The sequence below is a fragment of the Anarhichas minor genome, unplaced genomic scaffold (assembly GCF_050575085.1).
Source record: "Anarhichas minor isolate MPS153535 unplaced genomic scaffold, ASM5057508v1 ptg000028l, whole genome shotgun sequence".
Taxonomy (NCBI): domain Eukaryota; kingdom Metazoa; phylum Chordata; class Actinopteri; order Perciformes; family Anarhichadidae; genus Anarhichas; species Anarhichas minor.
The window spans coordinates 2677959-2701089 of record NW_027466474.1 but is presented as its reverse complement, the minus strand read 5'-3'; the positions used below and the strand labels follow the sequence as shown (position 1 = coordinate 2701089).

At 40.5% G+C, this 23131-nt stretch overlaps 2 protein-coding genes and 1 non-coding gene across 4 annotated transcripts; all 3 read right to left on the bottom strand.

Moving 5' to 3' along the window:
* Positions 1-4612: 4612 nt before the first annotated feature.
* On the bottom strand, positions 4613-16933 carry bod1l1 (biorientation of chromosomes in cell division 1-like 1). The gene is made up of 28 exons (XM_076103228.1): positions 16690-16933; positions 15830-15954; positions 15505-15695; positions 14940-15416; positions 14153-14302; positions 13835-13995; positions 13553-13649; positions 13252-13378; positions 13099-13153; positions 11170-12991; positions 11008-11078; positions 10738-10867; positions 10471-10584; positions 10344-10387; positions 10205-10256; positions 10053-10117; positions 9819-9900; positions 9556-9614; positions 9376-9451; positions 9105-9148; positions 8759-8927; positions 8204-8253; positions 7868-7994; positions 7438-7490; positions 7256-7322; positions 6911-7040; positions 6363-6434; positions 4613-5544 (listed from the first exon to the last, which is right to left on the bottom strand). Exons 1-28 carry the CDS (start codon positions 16804-16806, stop codon positions 5415-5417), a joined length of 4857 nt encoding a protein of 1618 aa, XP_075959343.1. The 5' UTR covers positions 16807-16933; the 3' UTR covers positions 4613-5414.
* A 632-nt stretch (positions 16934-17565) lies between these two features.
* Positions 17566-17647, bottom strand: trnal-aag (transfer RNA leucine (anticodon AAG)). The gene has a single exon. It is a non-coding gene; the product is annotated as a tRNA-Leu (tRNA).
* Positions 17648-17989: 342 nt separating this feature from the next.
* On the bottom strand, positions 17990-23103 carry aurkb (aurora kinase B). Of its 2 annotated transcripts, XM_076103177.1 has the most exons (9): positions 22267-23103; positions 21436-21474; positions 21167-21248; positions 21040-21085; positions 20228-20416; positions 19755-19893; positions 19383-19531; positions 19064-19238; positions 17990-18587 (listed from the first exon to the last, which is right to left on the bottom strand). In XM_076103177.1, exons 1-9 carry the CDS (start codon positions 22270-22272, stop codon positions 18414-18416), a joined length of 999 nt encoding a protein of 332 aa, XP_075959292.1. In that variant the 5' UTR covers positions 22273-23103; the 3' UTR covers positions 17990-18413. The 2 variants fall into 2 exon arrangements, with proteins under 2 accessions (XP_075959292.1, XP_075959291.1); XM_076103176.1 differs by having other exon boundaries at positions 21436-23103.
* Positions 23104-23131: the final 28 nt, after the last annotated feature.

The following is a 23131-nucleotide window of genomic DNA, read 5'->3' as shown; positions in this document are numbered from 1 at the left end:
ACCGGGGTGAAAATCCCACCACCTTTCCAGTAAAGAAATAAACTTTAATGGCATATTAAGACTATTACGTTTGCTCCTCCACCCACCGCCACCACCAGCTCCTCTTTTTCCTGCCACTTCTTGTAACTGTAATCTGGTGTTTGAAATAAGAAATCACGCCTGATGCAGCAACATACCAGTCGCTGGGGTAACGTCTCTGCTTCCCCTCCTCTCTCCTGGGTGTGTTCATGACAGGTCTTGATTTTTTTCTTCTTTCTTGCGTGCTGGTATGAAGAAGGAGGCTCACAGCACGCCATGCAACCCCCCCCCCCCCCCCCCCCTCTTATGTGAGAATAGCTGCCAAATTGTATTCAGATGGAGCAATACATGAGAGGGCACTGCCAAGAGTCATTTGCAGTAAATGCTCCCAAAATGCTCTCTAGATTTCTCACCAAATATCAGATCCACCATGATAGCACCCTTAATCAACCTCAACATTGGAAAGTGGAAGGAACCTTGGGGGGTGTTACTGCCAGCTTTAAGTATGCTTTTAGTCGCCTAAGTTACAATTGAACCCTCTCTCCGAAAGAAAAAGTATCCTCGCATGCGATGGAGCACTAAATGGAAGAGCCCTTGGGACAGAACACTTAATACAGTAAACTGAAGCAAGAGACGAGCGGGGAGAAGTTCCTGCGTCTCTTGGAAGCTATTCAAAACATCTCAGCAATGATTGCATTACTGCAGACACAGGAGCAGAAGTGGGGGGGATAGCCCGCTGTTACAGTCCAATTAATGTGTGTAGATAGCGCAGACGTGATTTATAGTTAGTTTTTCGGCTCTGCTGTGCTGACAAACGAGCTTCCAGACGCCTCTGGCACGCAACAGATAATGGGTGCAGCTCAAGCACATCATGAAAGGCGTCGGGTCCTGAAGAGGCTTTGGCTGCCTGCTCAGGTCTCTGTGACCGGCTTCTTTTCTCCTCCACTCACGCCTAAATAAAGACGTCCTTCAAAGCAGCGGTCTGCTTTCAGGGGGTTTCGTGTCACATGTTAAATACCACTTTTTGAACATCGGAGTTGACGTAGTTATAAAAACTTCAAGCATCATTTAGAAATTGAGACATCATGGGCCTTTGCTCTTGGTGGAGTGGGTGTCACAGACTGCAGCTGCAGCAGACGAGCTCTGAGTTTTGGATATTTGCAGATGACAGATTTACCTCACAGGTGTTTACAGGTTGGAGTACTGAATTAGGGCTGTTATCTATCACTTTATGGATTATTTTTTGTTCAAATTGATTAATCATTTAGTCAACATAAAATGTCAGAAAAAAAAGAAAAATGTTTTCCAACATGACCTCTTTGAATATCTTGTTTTGTTTGACAAATAGTCCAAAACACAAAGATACATTTTGATGATAAACGGACAAAAGCAGAAAACCCTCGATTAAACAAAGCGATTAATCGATTATCAAAATTGTTGATGGTTGGCTTTGAAAACATAAATCTTTAAAAACCTATTTACAAATATAAAGTTCCATTTAAAAAAATTGTCCTGAAACAGCTGGGCACTGAAGTTTTTAATCACGTTACTCAAACAGAAGTAAATAGTGCAGTTTGAAAATGTATCATCTAGAGAACACTGACAACTTTGTAATCGTTTTCTTTTTTGTGTTACATTTCTTTTGGAGCAAACTACTAAACTACCACCAGCAATTTGTTATTGTCATTTAAAAAAAGTAAATGGACGTTGGCTCACATTCCAAACATTGCAGCAGAAAGCAGAATGTACTTTGCAAAAAGTACTTTGCATCATAAAGCTAAGAATCAAGGTTAAGTAGATTCTTCTTTTAATTCTATATTACATAAGACCAAACATTTGATGCTAGTTTGACTTCACACAATAGTGTCGTACCGCAACTATTCATTTGACCCCAAAATGTTGGTAAGTAAACATGTATTTTAGAGGCAATCCTGCACTCTTGCGTGTGTTTGTTGCAGCCTCAGATGTCATCAGTCGCTCCAAATCTCAACTCGACTGCAAAACTATTTCAATACTGCAAAGAAATGAGAAAAAAAAACCTCTAAGCCATCACCCCTCCCTGCTGCCTGTCGCTGGCTATTTGTATGACTCTCGTATGAAACACTTCTGACGTTAAACACCTGTTAACTTTTATGTCTTGAGAGAGGAGTGGCTGAATGGGGGAGCATTATGTGCAGTGCTGGCCAAATCCCCAGTAGAGGAAAGACCACTCCCAGTGCAGAGAGGCAGCAGCAGGAGTGAGTGAGCCCCCTGATCCTGATCCCTGCAGCCGGCGAGGATCCCCTCGGCAGTTACCTCGATTCCCTTTGACAGCTGTGTGAAACCGCCATCTCTCCACAGCTCTCCGCTGGATAAACTGCACCGCGACCCACCGGCAGAAAGTGGGGAGATGTGAGGAGGTTTGAGGTGGCTTATGTTGTTGGTGTCTTGTATCACAGTTTTTCTTCTCCTTCACATGTAGATGCTGAAGTGAGGCCGGTGCAGTGTGTCCTGCCAGAATCCACATGGCCTGTTACACCCATTATGAAGAGCCCCAAACTGTACTGTAACTCTGAGGTACTGTGTACAACCACAGTTATAATCCAGTAATATAATACACACCACTCTGCATTATCATTTTACATTGGTACTTATATATTCTGATACTAATACTTGTGTACTCTTACGACAGTAAAGATGTGAATGCAGGACTTCTACATGCATCTATACATTACATATTTCTACACAGTGGTGTTGAGTTCACCAGTCTGTTGATAAGTCATGTGATTTATAGATCATATAGTAAATACAATAAACCCTCTAGTATGGGACAAAATACAATATTGCCAAATACAATGTTTCATCGTAACCATTAGTCAGCGAGTAAAAAGGTTGAAGCTCTACCAATACAAATGCTAAAGTCTTTCAACCCTTTTTTAAATTCTTATTTTTCAGAAAGAGTATTCTCTTAATGTTTATGGATAATCACAACGTAATTCTGCCTTCTTACTCGTCGATGGATTGACGTAATATTGTACTTGCTAAAGAATGTTGTGAAAAGTTGGTTGTAATATGTAGAACTGCAAACAACAATTATTGTCATTATCAATGAATCTGTTGAGTATTCTATCAATTTCTTAATGTCTATGAAATGCAAAAAAAAGGGCACAATTCAAAGAGAAAATTCAGAAGCAACTAGAAACATCAAATATTTGGCATTTCTGCTTAAAAATAACTCAAAGAAATAAGTCTTAAAACAACTACTGATACATTTTCTGTATATCTACTAATGACTATCAATATTTTATTTATTTATGTTGATTTTCTTTATCCACTTTAAGTAAATATTTTACTTGTAAAAACATGATGGTAATATTTTTGTATAGTTGATCTATCAGTAACATAACTGACCGATGGACTAAACTAAAAACCACTTCAGACAGCATCCTGATGAAGACGACGTTGAAAGACAAGTAAAAGTTTAACTTGGTTGTGGTTGAGAGCCGACACTACTTTTCCTACATTATGTGTAAAAATGTTTCAGGTACAATAGAGTCAAAGCACCTAAAAGCAGGTCAGTAAATTTGTCCGTATTTTCGCAGCAGCAGTTAATTAGATACATTTAGATTATTCGCTTGTGTTGCTGCTTTCTCTACCTTTCTAAGTTCTTGCTGTGCGAGGAGGTCCCCGCTGAGCTGAAAGCTTTTCTCCATCTCGTACATAAAACACGCTGCCTATAAATCACTCTAATGTGCCTCAAACTGCTGATCCTCAGCAGCACAACCCTGTTGGGCAAATTCCAAAAAAAATCATTTTGGACTACAATGCAAACGACGTATAATAAAATGAAGTGTAAAGTGAGTGAAAGGAGCGCTGTTTGTCTGCCAGACCCGGTGGCTAAATGAAAGCTGATCCAAACCTTTAAATGAGAGGTGATATTTTAAGGCTCCAGGAAATACCTGGGAGAGGTACACCTTTAAGGAATCAAATTTAGCAATCCACAGGAATGGTCCGACAACCTCACCCAGAGAGCTCTCTCTCTCTCTCCGTAAGCCCTCGCAGAGCTTTTTGGATCCCGTAAATTCAGGTGCAGCGATTAAAGCCTTCTAATGTGTTAATGATGGTGGAATATTTCATTCTGAGTTTGTCAGTTTTATCCCCCATTAGCAAGCAGGAATGTCCTCTCCTCTCCTCCGCTCAGAGGCAATTGGTTAATGTCTTTGGCTATTTACACATTCACAGACAGCACATCCATTTAGGAAACACTGAGGAGATAACGTTCAAGACATAATACGGGTGAATTAATACAAATCTGGATATTCTACCCTGTGCACTATTTTATCTTATAAACAAATATTTCAGATTTTTGGAGTTTTGTAAAAACAGAAGCAACACAGTTTTGAACTGCTATGCATCATCTGAAGAAAATAAACTGTTTGGTTTTCTGTTTTGGTCCATGGATTTACCGCCAGTCTAAAAATGAAACAGTGAGATGTCACTTTAGAAGCAAATGACAGAACATTGGTCTCCCATTATTTCACTTCAAACTAAAATTCATAACTGACCACAAGTAAGAACCTGAAGTTGCTTGAAACAATGAAAAAAGGAAGCAATATTCAGTATTTCTGCATTTATGAAAAACATGTCTTTACATTGACAGGTAGACGATCTAACACAATTGTATTGACAAACATTTAACTCTAAAACAATATAAAGCACTCGATCACCTCCATTTAGAAACAGCTCTTTGTCTGCAGTGCGTGTTGTTACAAATATCTTATGAAGAAAATACAGTTTATTGAAAAACTTTACGTTTTTCCTGTCTGTGACCTAAACTGCTGTTTAAAAAAAAAGAAGAAAACTACTTTTAAAATTTTTTTGGGGGATATTAAGTATAAAAACACAAACTTAAAAAAGTGGGAGGAAAACTCCTTTCATTCACAGAATGAATATTGAAAAATAAAATTTACGATGAACGCTAAGATGTTTCACAGTGATTTCTATATACAAGTGTTTGGATTTGGAACGGAGACAAACTCTGGCCTCTAATTTGAATTCACCCTCTTTATTTTAAAGCACGACTCGGCTGCACGTTGGGCCTTTGATTGGGCCGAAATACTATGGTTCACTGGGCATTACTGAATAAACGGAGGAATGATGAAGCCTGATCCAAACCATATGGGCGTAGTGCAGTAGAAGGATTCCTACACAGATCCTCAGGTTTACGCTCAACCATCAGAGAGAGAGAACCTAATACTATCCAGAGCGTTTCAATATCTACAGTAAATGAAGCAGAAACAGCTTTACGTGCTAACTGACTGTAGAGGCTCTTTCACCCCCGATAACAAAACTGACTTGAATACGGGTAGGCAGAGAAAACGCTGCTGCGGTGAATCGGTCCAACGCTGTCTGATGTTTTAGCGTTTGGCTCTCTTGGAAGGGGGCTCCTCTGATTTCTGTCCACCCCGTGTTCGCACCGCAGGGGGGCTGGCCTCCCGTTTACGGCCCCCCTTCGCCGCCGCCGCTGCAGCCTGGCCCCTCGTCCCGCTGCGGGAGGGAAACAAGGAACAAGTGTCAGCTCGTTTGACTTAAGTGTCATATTTAGGTGCCGTAAAACCACGTCTTTGTTAATTCAAGAGTAACTCCTGGAAAGTGTTGCAATAACAAGTACTGCTTTACAACATGCAAGTGAACTTGGTGTGTCCACATTCCCCTTAAATAGAAAAAAACCGTGGGCATGAGACAACTTCTTAAAAGACACAGATCTAGTTCAGAAACAAAATGTTAAGATTTGTGACAAAATCTCCTTGGAATCTATAAATGGGCACAATTAAAAGAAACAAAACCCCAGAGAAAAATTAAGAAAGGATATATAGTTTTTCTAAAAACGTTTGCATACTGTAGTAATAGAAATGAATCATCAAGTCTCTTCCCTTAAATATACAGGACTTGATCAGGTATATTTGTTGAGAGAGGGAGATTTACCTAAACTGGAACTTCAACCATTTTAAACCCATTTTGAAAAGTTGTTTTCCGTTCTATCTGATGGAGCGTGTTGCTTCCATTTTAAAAAGGCTCAAAAGTCTAGTAAGGAGAGCGGTGAAAGCTGTGACCACACCGGCTTTATTTGGTAATAAATACGGGATTCCTTTCATGTTTAACCAAAGAGTGCGCACACTGGGTCAAACATCTTACTAATATCGTTCTCACAGCGAGAACGTGTGCATCAAGTCTGCCGGCTGGCCGTTCCGGGAAAGCTTTTGGTAAAATGTCGTCTTTCACAGAGCAGCGACCCAGCGGCCAGTTCTGGTCGGATTCTCCTTTCAGCTTGTTCGTTCTGCTGTACCTCAATGAGACAAACTCACCGTGTGCCAGCTGCGGTCTCCTCTTTACCGTTCTGTCGACTTGCCCGGGTGGATGGTTTACTTGGCTTGTTTCTGAGGAGCAGTAAAAACAAATGTGGAACAACAGTTGCTGTAGTGCTAAACCCCCCCCTGCTTTAATTTAATAGGATGTGACAGTGATGATGCCTGCTGGGTGCTTCAGAGTGCTAACATTCAGCGCTAAAACAAACAGCCTCATTCATCACTTCAGAGGATGACAGCGTCTCATAAATGTGACTGTGTATAAAACTGTGACACTACATCAAATATGAATTAGTGTCTGATTTTATCTGCAGGTATCCTTGTGTTTTTGTCATCAACCTCATTTTTAAGAATGAATTGGTCTGATTACATTTTAAATACTTGCTTTAACTTTGTTTTTGACCAAATAATGAAGTTCCAGTAAAGTTTGAATTATGGGTCCGTAATAATACGCAGTCTTGATATTTGAGTGATGACATTTCCACCGGTACATATTAGTATCATTGTTGTTGTTCTGGTTCATTTGCGTCCGTGAGCGGTTGAATTACCTTTCGGCCTCCAGGCGAGATGCTGCCCGTGTGGTCGCTCTGGTTGCGGTTCCTTTTTCTTCCTCTTCTTTCTCACCATCATCGTCGTCCTCCTCCTCATCATTCTGCTCGCTTTCTTCTGCCTTTTTGTCTGTGGGCAAGATGATAAAAGGTTGCAGACATCATCATCAATATGTCACCCTCAGACACTTCACTGGAGCTTTACAATTCTTTGATGTAAGTAAAAGTATTTTAATAACAATTTACCAAACTGTAATGACTCCTATGTGCTCATCCATAACACTGAGATGAGAAACAGTTTTATCTTTCACTAACATATCACCGTATGCGTGTGTGCTTTCTCACCACCACTGTCAGGTTCCTCCACACTTTGTTCCTGTTGACTGTCGTCCTGCTTTACCTCCTCTTCAGCCTGTAGAATTATGTTTTATATTTCAATACACATCAAGACACATATTGAGAGAAATTAAAACGAATTTAGATGGTGGAATTGCAGACCAGGATGTTTTAATCCACGATGATCTCACCTCCACAGATTCCTCCATTTCCTCTGATCTCTTCCTCTTCAGTGCTGGTTTACCTGGAATAGAAATATCATCAAATTGATTTTTTTTAATTGACATACGACCTCCTAAAAAAATATTTTGTCGAGTTGAACTCGTAGCCAAACTACCAGCCTTCCCTCGTGTCAACTCTCATTGCCAAATTACTCATTCATACTAATTTACAATCTGTTAACAGTGATGACACCAACATAAAATCTGTTTAACACATCATGTTGTGAAATGCACCGATGAGTTGTTGAGGTTTGGCTCACTTAGTCTGTGAGTTTGTAATGCATGCCCTGGCAGACATGTAGCCACACCTCTTCCTAATGTTATTCACCATTTATAGTGCGCACAGTTCTTTAAACCATTTAGGAAACCCAAAACAAGAAGGAATTAAAAGTAGACCTACGTGTGTCAGCGGTCTCTTTAGAGTCGGAGCCTCCTGCAGCTTCAGTGTCTTCTGGAACAGGAGACGGCAGACTGACTTGACTTCCTCGCCGTGCAATTTTCTTCGGTCCACTTTCCTCCTCAGTTCTCTACCGATGGGAAACAAAAACACGAGATACAGTGGATTGCACTCGATGTCCTCTACAAAATACTATTCATTGTGTCTGCAGACAGAATTCAGTCAGTGTGGTGACTATTGTTCAACAGCTAACTCACAATGTCACACCTACAGAAATATGGACCAACATAAACATGGTGAAGTGAAGTGAAGTATTATGTTGGACGTTTGTTAACATACCTCCTCTCTTTCGGTGCTCTCCTTGTCCGTATCCTCATCCTTCTGATTATCTGAGGTTGAAAAAAATAATAACAACAAAAGAGTCCAGATTTAAATTATTTTACTCTGCAGCACTTATAGCTCAGAAAAGAAAAACGTGTTCATTATAAAGTACAATTCTTCAAACTAAATTCTTTATAGACTTTGTTATAATAACATTTTTGCATCAACATTCTCAGAGAAATAACTTCATAATAATCATCAGAGCTGAATTAAGAGCAGGGAACAATTATTCTTCATCATCGTCGGCCATCCGAAAGAGAAAACCAGCAAATCCTGATCAGTAAAATATTTGGTAAAATGAATTGCAGTATTAAACATTTCAGTGTTCCTTGACCATTTCTATTCTAAACATTCCCAACTCCATTTTATGGATCTGAACTGGGATCTTAACTGGGATGAAAAGTAAACTTAAAAATTCCTGAATAATAAAACACTAAATATTCATCAATCCCTAATATATATATATACCAAATGGTAAAACTTTTTTCAGACTTAAACAATGGATCATTTTACCAGCAGTGGCCTCTTTGGCAGCAGCTTCTGAATGTCTTCCCGCGCAGCTTGAAGTTTCCTCTGATTCCTCCGGCTCTTCAGGTCGGGCCTTCTCCGCCTCCTCTGTGGTTTTGGATGATCGACCCCTGCGTGGAGTTCTGACCTCCACAGACTTCTCCTGATCCGTTTCCTGAAGGTGAGAAAAGTCCAAAAGCAAATCAATAGATGTCAAATAAAAACATGCAAACAAACGATTTCTGCAGGAATTGTCATTTATGTATTTCATAAGGTTTCAAAACCCCAAACAACAAAACACAGCAGAAATGTTACAATTACAGGATTATTTGATGTAAAAGGCTGCATTTACCTCAGATGGTTGATCTTTACTTTCATTTTCATCCCTCTCATCACCTGATCAGTTACAGAAACATCAAACATTATTCCATAAAATAAAAAATAAAAATAAAAATAATAATAATAATAATTTCATCCACAAATGGTGAATATGTTATTTACTAACTGGATTAAAAAAATACTATTTTGTGACCCGATGTCTTCAGTTAACTGATTAATAATAGTTTTTCCATTTTAATGACAATTTCAAATGTTCATAAACTGACAAATCCAGTTAATCTCACCAGATTCTTTCACTGCTGCAACTTTCTGAGTGGACAACTTTCGTTTACATCTTCCTCGTCCCTCCGTCTTCTCTTCCTACATCACAAAAACGTGTCAGCACAGAGGGTAGGGTACTGTATGAACATCTGGATCCATCAAATATGTAAGAGCTGAATTTCAAACAAACTGTTTGGCGTCACCTTTTCAGAGAGGTCTGATCCCTTCTCATCTTCCTGGCTGTCTGCACTGGAGACATCACCTGAGCAACACAAACAAATATCAACGACTGAAATCAACTGCAAGACGTCTACAGTGGAGAAATAAGATTAAAACATAACATGGAAAATATTCAGTCCCAGTTTCAGCTTCTTGAGAGGACAGCGTTACTTTTTTTAAACCGTAAACATCTCAATTTTACGCCGATGTCGGCAGCAGGGGCATTTCATAAAAAGTCACAACTCACTGATTTGTTTGACCAGTTTGGACGGACTCTCAGATCCACTTTCTCTGATCTCCTCAGTCTTCAGTGGGACATTGTGTTCCATCTGTACATAAATGACAAGATACATAGATTAAATAAAAAGAACATAATACAGATACAGTGGGCAGACAGGAGACATAGATCAGAGCGCCATTGCTACACTTTGTTTAGATGTAAACCACCTGTACGTGAGCATGACTAAGGCTGAACACTCACAGTCTGTGGATCACTCTTCTCCGGTGCAACATTTTCTTCCTCCACTGTCTTACTCTCAGCTTCACCTGGTGGTGAGAAGAAGCAGTAGGGTTAAACATAATGCACTTACAGTATTAAGAAGGTTTTAATCTAAGTTAGATAAACAGACTTACTATCATCTACGTCCATGTTGGCCTGGTTGTGCTCAGCTACCACCTCCTCTGCCTATTTATAAAGAGAGATGGCTATAAAGTTTAGTATGGCATGAAAATATTAAAAATTCAAATTTGTAAATCATGAATGGTACTTCACCTTTGGGCTCGTCTTTGTTTCTGTAACATCTGGCTCAGTTTGCTCTAAAGAAGCGACGGGATGCTCAGTTAACAGTCAGAGGATATTAATATTATTCTTTTCAAAAATAATGTTTTCAAGCACTCACCTTGTTTAGTGGTAATGTCTGAGCCTTGTTCAGTGGTTTCAGAAGCAACTGCAGCTGTGCTTTCATCAGTGGCTCCTCTGACCTCTTCTGCTTCAGACACGACAGCAGCAGCTGCTGCAATGTTATAGAAAGTAAAAAGGTTGATGCACAGACGACGCCTGGTCAGTAAAAATGTCTTTCATCAAACCACAAACTTCACTTTGGAAATCACAAGAAGTTATAATTGTGTAGTGCAAAACACTTAAATAGGAGAAAATAAAGTGTTACCTTCTTGGCCAGCTGCTGCTGGTGGTTCCATGTTTCCATCTGGCTGCGTTTCAGGAGCAATTTCTGCACATTTGGCTTCTTCTTCATTTAAAAGAGCCCGACGGTCATTTGAGGTGGTGTCATCCTCCTCCTATGTAGAAGACGGAAGAACGTTTTTCCACAGCACAATAACACTTTAGGGACTAGTGAAATAGTCCAAAAAGGCTAAATAAAAGCCAAAGGAAGGATGTCTTCATCCGTAACATCTAATGAATGTGACATTTTATTTACCTGTGGAGCAAGAGACTCAGACATTTCAGCCGTTGCCACATCCATTTCTTTCTCTGAATTTTCAGACACATCTGTGAGGGAGATGCATTGTATTTAGGGAAACATTCTGACATGTTCAGGTAACGGATAACACATATTTTACCGTCACTGTTTTGTATTTACCTGCAGCGTTTGGCTTTTCATCGACAGTTTGCTGAGGTGCAACTGGTGACGGCTCAGAGGCTGTAAACTCAGCTTCAGCAGCTGTTTGCACATCCATAGGAGGCTCTTCTGGTTCAGCTGCAGGGGTTACCATAGGTTGTGGTGGGGCGGTCGGATTCCCCTCCTTGTCTTCCCTGGTGTCGTGGCATATTAAGGTGGCGGACACTGTACTGTCAGGATCCATGGAGAGCAGAGTCAGAGCTGCCTCTTTCATCTTCATATCAACATCCTGCAGAGTCATCTCAGGAATCGCATCCTCCCGACTGCTCTCGGGTGGAAGTCTCGCCTCTGCTGAGGCACAAACGTCCATGAGAGCCAGCAGAGCGTCGGCCGGAACAGCCGGCATCTCGCTCAGCTGCGACTCTGTTTCGCCTTCCGGTGGCTCAGGGGTGATGTCGCTTAGTGCGTCGCACGTATCGTCCGAGAACGAGGTGGTGACCGTGGTGGTGACGGGATCGGAGTCTGTGCTCGTGTCCTGGAGAAGAGAGTGCTTCTTCGGCTGCTCCTCTGCATCAAGTGAGGAAACTGAAGACTTTGAAGATTTATCAGACTTTTCCAGTTTGTCTTCTCGGGGTGTTTTCTTCTCTTCTTGGCCATCATCTTTCTTCTCTGGGACTTTATCCTTCTTCTCCGTTTTTTTCTTTCCACTCTTAGTTTCTGATTTCTCATGGAGAGGTTCCTCTGAGACTTTCCGCTGTTCCTTTGCATTTCCCTCTTTTTTCTTGTCCTTTGTCGTCTCAGGTTTGCTGATGGGAGCAACACCTGTGCTTTTGACTTCTGAACTCTGAACTTTATTATCTGTCTTCGATAACAATTGAGTCTTTGTTTCCTCTTTGGATTTGGATTTAGATTTTTCCACGATTCTTCCTTTATCTGTTGGCTTGGCCCTTTTTGGGTCTTTGTCCGTTTCAGAGCTGGACTTGTTTGATTTCTGGCTGTCTTGATCAGCTTTAGTCTTTTCCTTCTCGCTGTCTTTATTATCGGTTTTAGATTTGGGTTTGTCTCCTGGCCTGTCCTCGGTGTGGCTCTTTGACCTTTTCAGGACTTCCTTGGAGTGTTTATCCTTCTTCTTGCTGCTGTCGGACCCGGGCTCCATGTCAGACCGATCCTCAGAAGAGCAGGCAGAATCAAGACGGAGCAGCTGCTTGTAATCACTTTTCGCTGAAGTTCTCTCTCCTTTGGCCTTTTCCTTTTCTTTGCTCTTATCTTTCTCCTTTTCCCTATTTTTGTCCTTCTCTGCTTTGACAGTCTCCACAGATGGAGCTTTTGACTTCTTGACAGAAGCATCTTTAGGACCCTCGTCTGCCACACCTTCTGACAAAGACGACTTTCCTTCTCTTGTGGTTGCAGCCATTTTCTTCTCACTTTTAATCTTAAGTTTCTTCTCACCCTTCTCTTCAGAGGTCACTTTAACAGCAGCACCTTCCTTCTGCTGAGATTCATCTGCCTGATGTTCGGATTTCTTCTCCTGCTTTTGTTTGAGTTTGCCGCGTTCATCTGACAAGCTGCGTTCTTTCTCTTTCCGTTCTTTAAAGTGAAGTTCTTTACGGGACAACCTATCAAATTTCCCAACTGAACGCTGTTTGAGAGCCTCTTGGGAACCCTGCTCCAACTCCAGGATGAACGAGTGTGTGCGGCTTTTGTCAGACAGCTTTTTGGTTTCACTGGAGTCTTCTGAGATGCTGCCGCTCATCCTTCTGTGCCTTTCATCGGACGATGCCGATTCGGACAGATTTCTTATCAATTTCGGTTGTGGGGGCTTTGAGGCTGTATATTTCACTTCCTAATTATTAAACGACAAAACACAAAAATGCTTGTTTACAACTCGCCAATCGAAGGACAAACCTGTTACCTATGAAATCAGTTTTATCCATGACGGCTTTCACGTACCGCTTTCTTGGATCCTTCTGTATCTCCTCTCTTTCTGCTTGAAACATCTTCTTTCCTGAAGGGGGAAATTGATGAATATATTTATAGACTTTTGTATATCTAAACATTTGGTTATTTTGTTAAGCAGCAGCATGGCAGCAGTTGATTACCTACCTTGAGTCTAACTTCCTCTTCCTATTGAGAGCCATTTTTTTCTCCAGAACTTTTCTTTCTTTGCGAGCCTCTTTGGCTCGGGGGCCGTCCAGCCCGGCAGAGTCTCCGCCCTTTTGTTTTTTCTGATCTGTGTCGGAAACAGAACCGGGTAAATGACGTGACAGTTAAGAGTAAACGAGGCTATTTTGTCCCCACCCGAAATGGAAGAGACAAGAAAACAGTGGGTGACAAGAAACCCCGAAGCCCACAACTATGAAAGCAGTTGACAGCAGGCAGCTCACACACGACACACAGAACATACCTTGTTCTTCAGCCTGCGCTGCTTTCAGTTTACGCTTCTCTTCCATTCGTTCTCTGTTCTGCTGTCTCTTGAGCAGCCTTTCCTCTTTGTCCTTCGCCTATGAGACCACAGTTGTGGACCGAGACAGCAATGACCAAAGCCAGTAATTTTAAAAAAGGACCTTAAAACTCTGTGTTTTTCTGTGATCAACTCGTTTGCCAAGTAAAGCCTTTGATTTATCTATAAATAGAATTAAAGCTCTGCTAGCGCTGTACCTTTAATGTTAACATTGAAACAACTCACCGCACTTCTCCGACGTTCTTCCACAGTGATTTCATCATCCGAGTCGCTATAGTAGCGGGAGTAGAGGAAGGGCTTATGAACGTAAGCCTTGCGGCGAGGTTTACGCTCTTCTTCTTCTGCGTCTCCACTGGCTTGTTTCTTTTCTGCTCCCTCATCTTGATCTGGTGGAAAAAAACACAAAAAACACACACACAGGAAAATGTTATAATCCAACGGAGCAGAGTTGAACTTGTAATGATCTGTGGTAATAGATAGAGACCATATTTCACATTTAATGGGACAGTAAATTAGTCTCAGTCAGGAATAAAAAGTTGAGACCATCTGATTGAAGTTCCCCCTCTTCAGAAGAATCCGACTGCAGCTCGTCGTCTTCACTTTGCTCCTCGAACGACGACAGGTCGCTGGTGTGGACAGAGCTCACTGTGATGTCACTCAGGCCGTCCAGGTCAGAGTCCTCCAAAAAGTATTCTGCAGAGCAAAGACACATCAGCATTTTAAATCTTTTTATCACTACTTTGGGGGAAAAAAACGCTAACATATCAAAGTGAGCATTGTGTTTTTTGTATATTCGTATGTCTTGAACATGTATTCTGTATTTGTTGCAATAACCCGGATTATTATTATTCAGGAAAAGATTAAAAACAGTGGATCAAATAAATATATCAATAAATATCATATTTCGATACAATCCATTGTAATGTTACTCAAGTGCAGTAGATTATGTATAGTGAGGATATAAAGAAACTACCTGGATGAGTTCAGAATCAATGGCGTTAATCATTTTTAGTTCTGTAAAATGTTTTCATTATCAATTCATCTGTCAGTTATTTTTAAAATGTAATCGTTGAATTGTTTCTCTAACAAATCTGAATATCCTAAAAATCACAATTTCCCAAAATGACTTCAAACTCTCCAACGATTGATGAAAGACCCAAAAGATATTAAATTTACAAAGACATAAAGAAACACAGCAAATTCAACGATTAGTTTTCTGTAGAAATCATTTCTGCGTTATCTTTATATCCATGTCTACCATGTCATCATGTGTAGTTTTATTAAGAATATTCTTAAAGCACATACAGAGGGTGAGGGTACAACAGCTCACCTTCCTTTATCCTGTCTCTGGCTTTCTGCTTGGCCTGACTCGTAGATTTCAGCAGATCGTCATCATTTTTCTCTTCTGTGGGTTTTCCTGTTGTTTTGCTGGCAGCTCTGTCTCTCTCCTCCTCTGTCTGCTCCTGAGCTCCGGACTCATCTTCTTCCATCTTCACCTCCTCCATTAATCCCTCTTTTCCCAGATCCATGTGTTCCTGAACATCCTCTGTCTTCACTTCTAACGCCTGGACCTCTGCTGCCAGCTCCTCTGCCTCTTCGAGTGTCCTCCCATCATGGTGGCCGTCTCCTTCCTCATCGACACTCATGTCCTGCTCGCCGTCCTCCACCAGCTGCATGGGCTCATCTTGGCCCCTACGTCCTTTATCTGAGCAGGCCCTGACGCTGGCCTCCTGGTTGAGAGAGGTTATGGTGTCCAGGATGGACATGGCGTTGCTGGCAGACGTGGTAGCTGGAGCAGACGACGAGGCTGTGAAAACATAATGTGAACAAGGTAAGCTTAAGCCAGACACTCATCATTCTGTTTGTCATGGCTGATGAAGGGATCAAAAGTGCACCTTGCTCAGGAATGCTGACGTCTGGTTTGGTCTCCGTTGAAGGCAGTGGCGGTGGTGGCTCCTCAGAGCAGCTACCAGGTGACAGAAATTCACGGACCACCCTCTCCACCTGCGGCCTGAAGAGATGGTTGATTTTGGGATCCACCACTTGGGCCACGATCCTGTCCACTCCCTGCTCCAGCATCCCAGATCTAAGAGGAACAGTCTGATTTAACTTTGGGTTCCTTCTACATAAACTTACTTCTAAAACGTCACAACAAAAAAGACAGCTATTCTTGAAAAAGTATAAAAGGTGGAAAGGAGATATTGCTCCATTGTCACTTACTGCAGCACGAGTTGCCTGATGTTGTTTCTCAGCTGGTTCTTATTCAGATGAGGGCTCCATGTGTGGTTAGAGAGGTGATTAGAGACAAAGTTGTCCACTCTTTGTTTCAGGTTCAAGTAAGCTGGCTGCAAGAAAAAGAACAAAACAAAACAAGAATTAGTAAATATCACGTCAGTATAAACTCATCTTCTGAAGTAGTTACTGGTTTAAGTAAGTTCATTTAATTGTTGGATGAAAGTAGTTCGTTTAGCATCTGTTTTGTTATAACAGCAAACCTGAGTCAGCTGCCAAATTACACATTTTTAAATACAAAAAGCAACCAAACTCACATTGTCCTTTTCAATCCTTTGCCTTTTGTTTGTGTCAAAATTAGATCAGTCTGACGTAAACTCCTCAATAACAGAAATCCAGTAATCCTACATCACTATGTAGGATTAATGCTCTTTGTGAATTATCTTTTATCAAACTAAATGAATTTGTTCATGTATCACCCTTATAAAGCATGGATATTTCCTTATTTGGTGTAATAACAACATGTAATGCTATTAAGTACAGTACAGTACAGGCCCAGTTTACAATAATCTCTTACAAGTTGTGTTTTAATAAAAAGTGAAAGAAAGAAATTGTTTGACTTTGCAATTATTATATTGTCCCAAACCAATAACTCAGTCATGCCAACCCCCACACAAAGGTCCCTAAAAGTGATTAACTGTTAAATGTGATGGATTAACATCTTACCAAGTCATAAATTAATGAAAATCATTGGCTGGCTCAAAAGATAATGCTGAATCTCAGAGAATGTATCCTGGACGGCAGTTAGTACTCAAAGATGAAACGTTATAACCGTTTTCAACCATTACCTTTGTGTCAACGTCTGCAAGGCAGTCCCTCCTGAACTGGTCGAAGAGACCCTGTGTTTTTAAATGATTGACGATCATTGAGACGAGCTGAGGATCTCCGGGTGGTAAACCAGCCATGTCTGAATGTAGCTGAGGGTTTAGCTTGGACTCGGTTAATTTAAAATATATCAATACTGACAACACATCAGGTAATATCCGACTTCAACGCACCGGGCTTCTGTTGTGGTTTTGGGAAGTTCGAAGCAAGTTTGACCCGGAAGAGAAAAAAAACGGTTACACTAAACCGGAAGCTCTTTGAACGCGAGGGCTTTGGTTACCAAAATAAAAGTTTAGAAACACTATATTATACATCTGCTTAACAACCGTTTAAGTACGGGTGGGCTGGGCACGATATTGGTTATAACTGTGTACAGTTTATGCTGTCACAGAAAGATGCCGAATGCAAGAAAAATATATATTTTTGTATAAATAACCGGCCCAAACAATTATATAGTGAAGACGTTGAAAGCCAAAGGAAATTATTTCGATTAGCTAACGCTACAACTAGGAACGATAGCTACACAGGAATACTAATTAACGTTAGCTGCCACTTTATCAGTTGACCGTTGATTCAACATAGTAGTGCTTCGGGTAACGTTATATTTGGCGAACTCTAGCGGCTTGAACGCCGCAAGAAATAGCCACACTTCATTGACACAACCATATATTATACCGCTATTAGGGTATTTATACTCCGTTACAGTCTTATGCTCTCAGTTACTGTATCTTGTGTAATTTTTGTTCGCATTACGCGTAACCTGGTCAGAAAAGCATCGACAACACGCCTTCAATGGGAAAGAAACAGCCGATATTTGACAAAGGAGAGCGTAAAAGGAATGGCAGCGGTGGGATTTGAACCCACGCCTCCGAGGAGACTGGAGCCTTAATCCAGCGCCTTAGACCGCTCGGCCACGCTACCGTGTGCGGCACTGACCGTCAGATACGTTTAAGAACATTTAAAAGTCTTGCTTCATTGGCGTAAATACGGTATATTACACACTACGACTCCAATGTGTTTTGAATCAGCGACTCTTCGCAACAGTTTTAATAACTAAATTTAGATTTTATGAAAGGCAGGGCTTATTGCAGCGCAGACTTGTATGATACTGCAGTGGTTTTAGCTAGATGAATCTTATAAACTGGCATTGACTGCATTTCACAAGTTATTGCCGACGTGTCCTGATCTTATGTACTGTTGGGTTTGGAAGGTGACCACAACTTTTACATAATCAATTTTTCATTAAATGTCCACAAATTATTTTATAATATTTATTAGAAATTTAAAGGATAGCTTAAGGAATAAAAAATAAAATAAATGCTTTCCATCCCAACATCTCATCTTAAACTATTTGAGAACACAGGCAGCTATAAATCAGTCTAACAGTAGCACTTTGGTGTCAACACCGTCAGATACAGAAATCCAAAATAGAGCCTTGTCCATTTCAAAAAGTGTCAGAGAAGAAATGGCAATAAAAACAGTGGACACCTCTAGGAAACATACTAGACAGATAATGACGTCACACTGTACAATATAAAAAAGTGGGCATGTATTTATACCCATCATAAAGTGTGCCAGAATAATGGCAGTTTGAAGCCCATGGCAGTGAAACAGAAACATGCTGGCCCAAAGTCTCTTGTGAAGTACAGATAAAACACCCCTCAGTGGGAGGTACGCAGGCAGGCGCTCAGGATTTCTTGGCGGGGCAGATGGGCGGTAGGACTCGGCGGGAGTTGGTGCGCACCCATTGGTGATCAATGACCCCCTGTAGTGAGAGACGAGCGATGGGGCTGTAGCGTAGCAGCTTGGTGATCAAGTCCCGTGCACCATCTGAGATATTTTTAGAGAACTTCAAATCCACCTGCAAGCAGTAAGATAGTATTTATTAATGAAATGTGAACAATGACTGATGCAGGAGAAACTATGACAATTCAGATTGAAGACAGTCAGAAAAATATTTAATGCTAGCTGTTGCAGAGATGTAAGGCACAATGTGGTTGTGCTTCTACTCATTAGGGATACACAACCTTAAAGTCATCTTAAACATAACTTAATGACATTTGTCCAATTGGGTAGATTGTGCCGTATTTCCACTGCACGGTACGGCTATACTCCAGTACCAGTACCTGATACTGGAAGGTGGAGTTAAAACACTGCAGACCACAGACTGGTCAGAGAGAAAAGGTATTTGCACGACGAAGGACATCCTGCACAAACATGCCACTTTTTAAAAAGCCAAGCTTCCATCAATAATGCCCAAAATCTTCTTTATTCACTCAACCAAGGTTTTAGCCGAACAACTTAGTGGAATTGAGGCATTACACGTCCAACACTAACCTTCGTAATTCTCTTGTACGTTTCTGTATGGCTGGCAGTTTCAAAAGGTGGGTTGCCGACCAAGCACTCGTAGCAGAGGACCCCAATGCACCACAGGTCCACCTTCTCACTGTGGGTGTGGCCCTCAATCATCTCTGGAGGGAGGTAGTCCAGCGTCCCGCACATTGTACGACGTCTGGATGGGTTTAGAACAAAGAGATGAGCAGGGCAAGCAGAGAGGCAGCAACAAGTATATTCATGCGACATGATACAGCAGTTTCAGACAGAACACAGTGGTGCATTGACATTATAGAGCCTTAATGTCACTTCAGTTCTTCACCTTAGAGATGGTGCATGGACGGACCAACCAAAATCTGCAATTTTCAGCTCTCCACGATAGCCGAGAAGCAGATTCTCTGGCTTGATGTCCCGATGAATCACTTTCTTCTCATGGCAATACATCAGTGCATCAGATATCTCCTCCATGTACTGGAAATACAAAGAAAGGTCGTCATTGGATCACAACAAGACTTTACATTTTACAAAGTGTTCAATATAATTAAAACAAGATTGTATATATAATCAATTCCAGGCATCAAACTGCTGCTGAGGAATTGCCGATTACCATTATAACTAACAAACTAGGTTAATTTACTAAAACAATAATAGCACAAATAAAAAGTTATCTTTTGAAAGCAGTAGGAGGTCTTACTGTCGCAGTACGCTGGTCGTCAAATCTTCCACATCTCTGCAGCTCCTTGTACAATTCACCGCGTGGGGCATACTCAAGCACCAAGTAGACCCTCTTTCGGTCATGGAAATAATTGTAGAAGCGCAGAATGTTGGGGTGTCTGAGGAGAAATTTAAAGTCAGCATGTTCTTAAATGAAATGCAAAAATGCAGAGAATGTTTGTGGAAAATGCAGCACCTAGTTAGTCTGTGGGGAAATGTACTACTGTTTTCATGTAGCTCAAAGCACATCTAACCTACAAATAATTCTTGAAAGCCGATAAATGTTCCCGTTAGTAGATGTTGGCAAATAGCCTAAAACAAAGACACACTGAGAAGTTGTACTCTGGGACATTTGCCAAGAATCAAAGCCTATTATGTACTCCTTACTCCACGGTTAGTTTGAGGAAGGTCTATATATTGTTAAAAATATGAAAATGTTTTCAGGATACTCACTTGAGATGTGCCTGAATCTCAATCTCCCTCCTGAGTTGGTGCTCTACACCCTCCTTCTCCATCTGAGACTTGAACAACACCTTCAGTGCCACAATGGCCTGCAGCTTCTTCACCCTGGCAAGGTAGACATTACCAAATTTGCCCTTCCCTAGTGGCCGACCGATGTCAAAGTCATCGATGGAGATTTTCCTGATGGAGTACAAAGATCGATATTCTCATGTTAATCATTTAAATGTATGAAAGTAAAGCTGCACCAAACTGTTGGAAGCTTCGTAACATTGACACTCAAATTCTAAAATCAACATTTGAATGCTGCCAAACTTTTTTTTCATGTCTAATAATTGTGTTTAAACACGGTATTTTTGCACAGTTCCAGATAAGGCTAAACTAATATTAATAGCATTATACTTTTTGCAGATTCCAGTGGTGGCTGCGTAGGATTGTTTTAAACTCCTTTTCCCAAATATTTTAAATAACTCTTGAGCAATTTTAAGTCCAAAAGCCAAAATAGATTGAAAAATATAGATCCAAAATTCACAACATGTCATTATCTGACAAAATAGTCACATATTAACCAGCAGCCTAGTAGCTCCATGAATTACATTTATATAACCACAATATCTAAATCTATTCCCTTTTTTAAGACAACGTCATTAAATATGAAGACAGACATTTGACGCTGCATTCGATAACCAATAGAAGCTTTGAATGTAGAAAAATGATATTCGGTTCATCCCTGTATGAAAGCATAACAAGAAACAGAACTGGCAATCAATACACAACTCGAGGAGAATAAGAGGGAATATACTTACTTCACGGTTGCACTGGAGGATGAGCCAACACACTCCCTCCCAGGGCCTGAAAATGATAACACAATGAAAACAGGCACATTTCTTGAAGTGTTTGACTGCCGTCTGTATGCGAGGAGATTAATATTACCTGTGACAGCATTTTTGTCCATCTCCATCCGTGGCTTCACCTGAACACGCTGTGGGCCTGCCACCATGCTTGGGGTTGCAAACTGGTATTCAGAAGCAAACAGATTTAGAAATGCATTATTTATTTTAATCAGCCAATAATAGTGACCAATTTTGTTTGATAGCAATGCTGGCATTCTAATTTGTCAGTGGTAGAACAATTGCTGGTAATCAAATGTTGCTTTAACACAGCTGGCAAATCCACATCTTTTTACAATTATTACATCTTACCGGTCGCTGGAAACCCCTGGGCTCATCATTTTCCTTATTCTGTAAAGAAAAACATACAAAGAACATTAACTTACAATACATTTTAGCTTTTCTATCTTTTCTTGAAGGTCAGACTTATTTTTATCTTAGAGTAGTTTTGTTTTTTTAAACAATGCTTAAAGAATTAATCCTGAAAAGACTCCACAAGGGGCAAAGTTTCTGGTTTTTGAGTCAGTGGTGTTAAGGCTCAACTGGTTTCCTTGTGACTTTCACCTCAATGTGTACGTAATTAGTTGCTTGGAATAACAGCTTGGTGTTTACAAGAGAAGCCATTTTGAGTTTCTTTGTGGTGTCACTCATTTTTTCCCTGATATTTTGCCCACCTTGGACAAAATAGTAAGCATCGTTCACCATCCACAACAATACCATTAAAGTAACTTAACGTTAAAGCTTCCAAAGACTGACGCCAAAGGATTGTCATATTATCAGTTACAGTATTATTTAAGCTACGTTTAGCTTACAACATTAACGTCACTTTTAAAATTAGCTTCAGTAACGTCAGGCCACTGTTTGAGTAAGTTACCGTTGGCACCATTGCACGGGCGACCTACTACTCCACGGGTTAATTCAGTTTAAATAATACCATGCAATGCATATGTGTTTATACGTACGTTATATACAGTTAGTTTAGAAAGATAGCAAACCTAATGCTAACGTTAGCTAGTTTAGTTAGCTCAAATCTGTGTTCTATTTATGCAATATAATCTGCGGTTACACGAATCGTCCGTTAACTTCATCTGTTACTCAGTGTTATATCTCTATCAAACATTTAAAAAAAAAAAAAAACGTTACCTGCATTGTAGTGAGGAATTGTCGTACACCGTTTTAGTAGGGAAAGCCCAGCGTTACTATTTTGAATTTCCTCGGCCGCCAACGTTTTCAAAAAGCTAACCTTCTTAAACCTGATTGGTGGGTGTTCCGACAAACAAAAGGCTCCCATTGGCCAGAGTTGTTGAAAGAGAACGCGTGTGATTGGTTTACACCCTGTTAGTCAGACGTAGTCCCGTTCTCATTTCCTACACTTCCTCAGTAATGGCTACTGTCACCTTGCCATTGCTTTCTTTATCAGCCTGGACAAATTAACTTAATCATATCGCCATTTACAAATGGCAAATATGTTTATGTATCTGATTCCATCAACTATCTTAAAAACCTTAGAGCCAGACCAGTCTCGCCCGATTATGAGCTCTGGTTGCTGTGCAGTTTCTTAAAAAAGGTGATGTTAAAATTAGTGACAACATGTAGAGCAGTCATGATCTTTATGAAATATCACTCTTAAATAATTTCTCAGAGGTCAAGGTGACATCATCAAATTGTTTGTTTTGTCCAATAAACAGTCCAAAATCCAAAGATATTATATTTACAATGATATAAAATAAAGAGATGAAGAAAAGCAGAAAACACACACCTTACAGAAGCTGGAACAAACAATGTATGGAGCAATGGCTGACCCAATTAATTCACTATCCAAATTGTCTGCCTATCAACTATTTCATAAATTAACTAATAGTTTTAGCGCTGACTACATCCTTTTGTGGAAGTGTGGACAAGATAAACAAAAATAAGCTTCAGGAGAGCTTAACATTGTTAAACATATCATATTTCCTCATTCAGTAGCAGCACATGCTATTATTTTGTATTTAATGAGTTAAGTTGG

Coding starts and splice junctions, on each gene's coding strand:
- aurkb (XM_076103176.1), bottom strand. CDS start 21,516: ATGTATTGTAAGTTAATGTTCTTTGTATGTTTTTCTTTACAGAATAAG. Junction 19,532..19,754: donor ACGACCAGCGTACTGCGACA/GTAAGACCTCCT, acceptor TTGTATTTCCAG/TACATGGAGGAGATATCTGA. Junction 19,239..19,382: donor GTCCATGCACCATCTCTAAG/GTGAAGAACTGA, acceptor AAACCCATCCAG/ACGTCGTACAATGTGCGGGA.
- bod1l1 (XM_076103228.1), bottom strand. CDS start 16,806: ATGGCTGGTTTACCACCCGGAGATCCTCAGCTCGTCTCAATGATCGTC. Junction 12,992..13,098: donor CAGAAGGATCCAAGAAAGCG/GTACGTGAAAGC, acceptor TTTAATAATTAG/GAAGTGAAATATACAGCCTC. Junction 10,868..11,007: donor CTGAGTCTCTTGCTCCACAG/GTAAATAAAATG, acceptor TCTTCTACATAG/GAGGAGGATGACACCACCTC.